The sequence below is a fragment of the Malus sylvestris genome, chromosome 14, assembly GCF_916048215.2.
Source record: "Malus sylvestris chromosome 14, drMalSylv7.2, whole genome shotgun sequence".
In the NCBI taxonomy this organism is placed as follows: domain Eukaryota; kingdom Viridiplantae; phylum Streptophyta; class Magnoliopsida; order Rosales; family Rosaceae; genus Malus; species Malus sylvestris.
Window position 1 is genome coordinate 14471037 of NC_062273.1, and position 7719 is coordinate 14478755.

At 33.8% G+C, this 7719-nt stretch overlaps 1 protein-coding gene across 3 annotated transcripts; it reads left to right on the top strand.

Moving 5' to 3' along the window:
- Window positions 1–203: 203 nt before the first annotated feature.
- On the top strand, window positions 204–7271 carry LOC126598844 (uncharacterized). Of its 3 annotated transcripts, none has more exons than XM_050265204.1 (5): window positions 204–423; window positions 591–729; window positions 822–877; window positions 1334–1444; window positions 7046–7271. In XM_050265204.1, the coding sequence occupies exons 2-5, from the start codon at window positions 686–688 to the stop codon at window positions 7147–7149; spliced, it is 315 nt and encodes a 104-aa protein (XP_050121161.1). In that variant the 5' UTR covers window positions 204–423; window positions 591–685; the 3' UTR covers window positions 7150–7271. The 3 variants fall into 3 exon arrangements, with proteins under 3 accessions (XP_050121161.1, XP_050121164.1, XP_050121162.1); XM_050265207.1 differs by having other exon boundaries at window positions 858–877; XM_050265205.1 differs by having other exon boundaries at window positions 604–729.
- The last annotated feature ends 448 nt before the right edge of the window (window positions 7272–7719 follow it).

A 7719-nucleotide genomic window follows, 5' to 3' on the forward strand; every position in this document is an offset into this window, starting at 1 on the left:
TTGTGGGGTTGAAGTAAAAAAAGAAATTTGAATTTAAAAAGAGTAAAGTCATATTTTCAGTAATTTTTTAATAGGCGTCGCGCAAAACTACTTTGCGCGATGTCAAATTGTATACCTACGTCACGCAAGTTCTGATAATTTTGGCGGTGCAATAGTGAAAAATAGGCGGTTTTTTTCAATTTTCCAAGTTTGGACCTCTTTCCTGTAGACATCTCTCTTCGCTCTTTCCCTCTTTCCCGTATAGACCACTCTCTTCCCTCTCGCTCATCTCTCCTTCTCTCTTTCCCACAGACATCTCTCTCCTCTTCGCAAGCTTTCCTCTTCACAATCTCGAATCCTACCACCACCACTACCCTCTCGTTCTAAACGACGGGCAGCCACGCGAATCTCGAAGCCGACGCGAATTAAGTCCCCAAAATCAAGGTGAGGGTTTCTGATTATCGATGGGTTTTGTTATTTAGGGTTTAAGCTCAAATTGCATGTTGGGTTTTTGTCAAATTGTTTTTTTCCTGATGTGATTGGAGTTGATTGTCTGAAATTTTTGCAATTTTGTTGATATGTATGTGTGTTTTGTGTATGATCTGTGCAAGTCTCCAACTCCAGCTCACATCATAAGCCGTCTCTAACTCCAGCTCTCGTCATAAGCCGTCTCCAACTCCGTCTAACTCTCATCTGATTGTACAATATGTGCAAGTTCTCTGGCAAATACAAACTTGCATCTCCAATTTGGTAGGTTCGCATTCCATTTTAGTACGTTTCTTATTAGCGTTTTTGTTTGATAAAGTTAAAGTTCTCTGGCAAATACAAACTTGCATCTCCAGTTTGGCAAATACAAACTCGCATCTCCTGTTTGGCAGGTTTGCTCCACGGTCTCCAGGTACTTCTGCGTTTGCAATGGAAACATCTGATTTGATATTACAGAAAGATAAAGTTAATGGGTTAATTAATTGGTATTTATGCATCTAGATAATAGATATCAAAGTTTTAATTTCCATTTCTTATTATGTTTTAACTTTTATAATAGTTTGATTAGTTTAACCATATCAGTAATTTAAGTTCTGCTTTTTAAATGGATTAATGGGTTTATCAAAGTTCTTAACTACATAACTAGATCTCCAAAAATATGACTTGAATTTGAGTCTTCATCCCTCGTACCGAAAAATGACTTAAATTTGAGTCTCAGTTTAAATTAGTTAGTCATTTGTACTATTTAATTTTCCTATTCTTTTTAAGCTGTTGTGTTGTTGAAAGCTTTAAGTGTACCTGTACCCCATTTTCCACTTTATGAGAATGGTTCTCATATTGGTTTGGTTAAAATTTTCTCTCTGAATAGTTGCAGATTTGCTGGGCCTTCCTATTTTGGGATACTCTCTAGATATTGGGAAAGAGCATGTCAACCTTACTGACGAAAGGCTCGAGAATTTAGGTGTTCCTTCAACAAAAGGTTTGGTTTATACTTGTGTAAATTTGGCAAACGGATCCTTCAACATATAATGAAACAGATTGAGTTAGGAAAATCGCAACTGGGTTTTGGAATTTGATAATTTAGGTGTTCTTTTTCTTTTTATTTGAATGAAAATCCCTTTATTGTTTCTACGGAAACATGAGCTAAGTGTTGGAGAAATATTAGAAAATATGATCAATAGAAAAAAATTCCAATAATAATAATCATAAAGAAATTTCACAACATCAATTATATATGAGATTAATATAAACAACTAGAGATAAAGTTAGAAAACCTGACAAACTTAAAGATTGAGGCTTGTATAAATGCAATGTCCTAAAGATAGAATTTCGCCCATACTCTTGTGCTTGTAGTTCGGTAGGCGTCCATCTCCCAGGATTCAACAATCTATAATCCGAAGTCAAAGCACTTCAATTTTCGGATTCTGGCGAACTTTATATATTCCGTACTCTCAAGACACAACTTGGAATTTGACACACGAATCATTTGAGAAACAAAGTGGGGAAATCCTATTTCTCAAAAGTAAAAATTAACTCTAATTTTCTATAATTTAATACCAATGGTTTCATGGGTTTATATGGAATCCAACTTCTACATATTAAAGAGATGTAACTTTTCATCTATATGTATACATCACTTATAAAGGGAATATCACCTAAACAACAGAACATTTCTAAGAAATTGGTTAACCCTATTTTTCATTCAATTATTAAAATTATATATTACAATATTTCATATTATAATATATAATTTCCAACAATCCCCCACATGAATGAAAAATTAGGAAGAATTTGAGAGTACAAGCGGACAAGAGATGCAGCGGGAGAGGTGTCTTTTGGACTTGAACCTACCCTACTGAATACTTATTGGATTTACTTGGTGACATAGTGAATATAAAATCTTGAACTATTCACTGCAGTAGTAAACTGAGACAATAAGCAACACACATCACTAATCCTAATATATTACGGTTCATACGGTTGTGTTCATTTTGGTCCTGAACAAATCCCGGATTCATGAGAGCTTTAGAGAATTTAGCCATCTCATTCTCATAGAAGCAACCCACTTCTACTCTCACATAGGTGACCACTGATTAAGAATAGTCTGCTATATTCCTCGTATTTATAAGATATCACTACCATTAAGTATAAATATACAACCTAAAATGTATGCAGACAACACACTTCTTCCATCATAGGAATGAGGTATATAGTGTGTTAACTTCTTTGAATCATGCCCAACTAGTTTGCCTATTGAACTTAGACCATGGGATCTCCAATCAACTAAGTTAGGTTTCCGCTTGGCTGATTCATTAATTATGTTGGCTTGAGCCTTATTCCCCTCGATGATCAACTTACTCTCTAGTCTAACCTTTAATAATTGGATCCACTACTAGGTTGACTATTTTTAATGGTATGCACAATTCATCTTATGAAATTGTATTTCACATGAGTAGTTGTTTCACATTGTTTGAAATGTCAAGTCCTCAAAATTATATTAGGACTTAATTACTAGGTAATTTGCTAACACTTGGGTAAACTCCCCCACATTTAAGGTATTTGTAAGAAGGTCTCTAACCTTGCCATACCTTAAACAAGTTATCCATAATAAGAGATATTGCTTATTATCTCTTTTAAATGCAAATTACTCTTCCTAATTTAGACATTGTTCTTTGCCTTATTTGACAAGCCATCATAATACATGCATTATCATTCATATGCTTACTTAATAAACATGATCATGTATAATACATTTTTCCAAATATCTCACATTTAAGTGTCTAGTCTTTTCTTTTCTCAAAGACCCCCACACTTCTAGTGTATTATTCCTCTCACATTGAGTGTCTAGTCTTTTCCTTTTCCAAAGACCCCCACACTTCCAGTGTATAATTCCTCTCAAAGGAATTTCCTTTGGTTTCACCGCAAGATTCCTTTTATGATACTTATCATTAAACTGATCGTCTTCTTTTGCTAGTGCTTGTATTAGTATCACTTTCTTTGCAATTCTAACACCACTCTAATTAGTAATTACTAGCAACGCTAGTGTCTAGTGCCAATTATTAGTCTGAATTTGCAAAGAGTTGCAACGGCTTGTAAAAATAATCACATCAGCACCTTCTTGTGTGGTTTTCTGCACGTGTTTTCACAGCTCTTTTCAAACTGCACATTCATGATATTTCCTCATAAATATATAAAAATTCATGGTCATTTCAAATTAGAATCAAGCAACCATTACGTTACCTTTGGTAGAAAAATCAAAGGCATTTGACATATTTCAATACCAAACTTTTATACTTCGATAACACACCTCCTTTCTAGGAAAAAGATCCATTTCATAAACTGGTATGAATCCAGTACACCACTTTGGCGTTCACTTGGCCTTAACCGACGCATTTCTTCTCATAAAGCAGACATATATTGAACATGACCTTTAAACGGATCTCATATTAATTGCAGCAATTAACCACAAGATGAAAATCGTTATCACCGTTTCTTTCACGTAACCAGAATCTCCAGCTTTTCTATATCCCAAACGGCACTAACACTATAACCGATATGGTTATAGTCTGAAAAGAACCAAACTAGTGACCACATCATCTCTATCCGTAACCAGTGACCGAATGGTTCACTAATTCGTTTCCTTATCCTTGTGTTCGTATCGTTTGAGAAAACTTGGAGACCTTCGCATCTTGTTTGGCATCTGTTTGTTATTTGAACAGATAAATCCATTTAAATAGAAAATCATGTCTGGTTTCAGCCCACCACGAACCTCACCTATCATAACTGATTGTGTTGTTTAAAAGCACCAAATGCCTTTTTCAAGAAATTTTGGTTTGATAAGTTTAAGCTCCAACCAAGCATCAGCCTGATATACCAAGCCCAGATATGGCTTCGTTAAAACATATGCAGTGGTTTGCATCTTCCCTATCAAGACAAGATTTGTTTGGATCATGAAGCCACCATCTTCCATGTTAAATAATGGGATTCGTAATACTGCATATCAATTTGATTCTCTTAGAGGAATCACTCCATAACAACATCGTTGAGAAACCATTTAACAGGCACAACGGTTGGTGAGATTTAGAATTAATTGGCAAAACCAATCACAATACATAAGAACTGATCGCCATTCTCAATGTCTAATTTTTAGAGTATTGAACCAACAACAATAACGTTAAATGGCAAAAACATTAAATAAACAATCCTTTAACAAATTGCCCATTTTGTTCTTAATGAAATTCAAGAACAATATCTTCACAGCAATATGCATACATTTCAAAGTCTAAATTTTAAATGGCAGTTTCAATAACATATATTCAAATCATTCTTTCCTACTTTCTCAATATAAGTATTTCTTAAATCCATATTTTTCTAATTATTGCATAAAGAAACTTCTATCTTTAGATTGTTGGAGCAATATTAGAAAATATGATAAATATAAAAGAATTCCAATAATAATAATCATAAAGAAATTTCACAACATCAATTATATATGAGATTAATATAAACAACTAGAGATAAAGTTAGAAAACTTGACAAACTTAAAGATTGAGGCTTGCATAAATGCAGTGTCCTAAAGATAGAATTTCGCCCATACTCTTGTACATGTAGTTCAGTAGGCATTCATCTCCTAGGATTCAACAATCTATAATCCGAAGTCAAAGCACTTCAATCTTCGGACTCAGGCGAACTTTATATATTTCATACTCTCAAGACATGCCTTGGAATTTGACATACGAATCATTTGAGAAACAAAGTGGGGAAACCCTATTTCTCAAGAGTAAAAATTAACTCTAATTTTCTATATTTTAATACCAATGGTTTCATGCGTTTATATAGAATCCAACTTCTACTTATTAAAGAGATGTAACTTTTCATCTATATGTATACATCATTTATAAAGGGACTATCACCTAAACAACATAACCTTTCTTTCTTAGAAATTGGTGAACCCTATTTTTCATTCAATTATTAAAATTATATATTACAATATTTCATATTATAATATATAATTTACAACACTAAGAATGTCACAAGAAGGTAGTGGAATTTGAAGAATTAGGTGTTCTTGATAGTTTTTTTTTTTTTTTTTTTTTTTTGGGAAAGTACTATCCTTTAAACTTGTAGAAACTGAAAGAAAAGGGATAGGAGTAGTCATATCTATGTAAAGTTTCACTCTTGGTTAAGCTTATGCTATAAGGATATCGTATTTTGTTAGGTCTGGCTTATATTAACAAGGCTGTGAACGAACTTGCATATGATATTTTGTGTTCTTTCGATTTCTGAGTTTAATTAATTGATGCACTTTTCTGAGTTTAATATCATCAATATAGTGCTTTTTAATATATATCGTCAAATATGTAATATTGAAATATGATGCTATGAAATGCTTAAGATATTGACAGTATAGTACATTAATGTAATCTCTTTATCACACCCTGCAATTCATGAAGTGTAAGCTTGAGATATGTATCCTTACAGTTTTTACATGAAAGTTAACTTTATCCTGTCTAGGAACATTCCTACCCTGGTGACATTTTCGCTGTATTTCTGATGGATTCCAGATTTCTAGTGGATTTAGCTTTTAGGATTTCCCTGTTTAATATCTCATGCTGCGTCAATTTCAGTATGAATAGGTGGTCTTAAGGCCATGGCAATTAAGAACCCATTTTTGTCCTTCCCTCGTTATCTATGGCACCCACTTAGTGTGATATCAGGTAGTACAACGGCTAAAATCATGATTGCCGCAAAAGATAACTTTCTGGGGAAATATATATACAGAGATACACTTGCTAGAAATCTTGCTGCAGTTATTTACAGAGTGAGTTTTGTTCTTTGTTATTGAATTTATGATCTAGTTGCATATAATTTGTTACTTGCTCAATCAAAATATACATTGTCCATACTTGTAGCGCCTTATTAAACAAGTTTTTTTTGTGTTCATGTCAAGAGAGTCCAACATTTCTGTGTCCATACAGATTACAGACAAGCTCGGATGCTTCTCTGTAATTTGTATGGACACAGAAATGTTAATTAATCGCTGCTTAGGTATATGTTGATTAATCGAGGGTTAGGGACGTGTTGATTAGTCCGGTGAACCACCATCAACAACATAAAAGTAGAACACCATGGCATCAAGAGCACCGTAACACTATTTTATGAAAACCTTGATATTTAACATTTGGAAAAAAATCATATGGTCAGAGGAGTTGTTAATAGCAGATTCTATGCATATGCATATTTAGCGCAACCATACTATAGAAGATTCACCGAATCAATTGATTACTTAAATGTTTTCTCTTCAATTAACTGCTACCTACCACATATTGTTTCAGTCAGATAACAACATTTGGAGTTGCTTCTCTTACCTTCCTACCTGTTTAGTAGTTAGTCTCTATGGTCATGTGTCTGGTTGAATGGCTTGTACGAAGTAAACTGTTTTTGTACTGTTTTTTGATCATATCAATTAGTCTAATGAAGTTTTGGTACCTTTGATTGATTACAATGTTTGGTAATCCCAGTGTCGGATTACCACTTCTTTTTTGTTTCACTTGATGCACTTTTTTTTGTTGGCGAGCAGATGAGGGCCTAGGGCAAGGAGCTGAAGGCCTATGTCAGGCACGTGAGAGACCTTGTACGAACCAAACAGATGTTCGGCCTCCAAATCTCGCTACGAGTACTTGATCTTGCTGCACATTCGACCTTCGAGCCACTTCACCTAGAAGACTACTTGTAGTTTTTTATTTTTTGTTCGGACATCTTGTAGTTCCTCTTTACTTGTAGTTTTTTATTTTTTTGTTCGGACATCTTGTATGTATGTACATTTTCATATATTTTATAATTAAATACCTTTGTTTGGTTAATTAATTATTGTTTAGAATTTAATTACAATATTATTAAAAATTAAAAAAAAAATTGATCAAAGCCAAAAGGCGATCCAATCCATTTTGCCGTACTCTCCTTCATGCCACCAACCAGGTGATCAAAAGTACACCCAGTACTCCAAATTATACATGAGCATCACTCATGTCATTCATACATAAACATTCATGAGCATCACTCATGACAATCATACATAAACATTCATGACCATCATTCATGTCAACATTCATGAGCATCACTCATGTTAACATTCATGAGCATCACTCATGTTAACATTCATGAGTATCACTCATGACAACATCCATGAGCATCACTCATGTCAATTAGCTTCAAAAGCTTCATTTACAAAAGCTCTAGCTTCCAAAAACTTCA

Bases quoted from the DNA above. Each gene is read 5' to 3' on its own strand.
- LOC126598844 (XM_050265204.1), top strand. From the start codon at position 686: ATGTGCAAGTTCTCTGGCAAATACAAACTTGCATCTCCAATTTG. The intron at 730-821 runs GTAGGTTCGCAT...TTGCATCTCCAG, and splicing joins AAACTTGCATCTCCAATTTG to TTTGGCAAATACAAACTCGC. The intron at 878-1,333 runs GTACTTCTGCGT...CTCTCTGAATAG, and splicing joins GTTTGCTCCACGGTCTCCAG to TTGCAGATTTGCTGGGCCTT.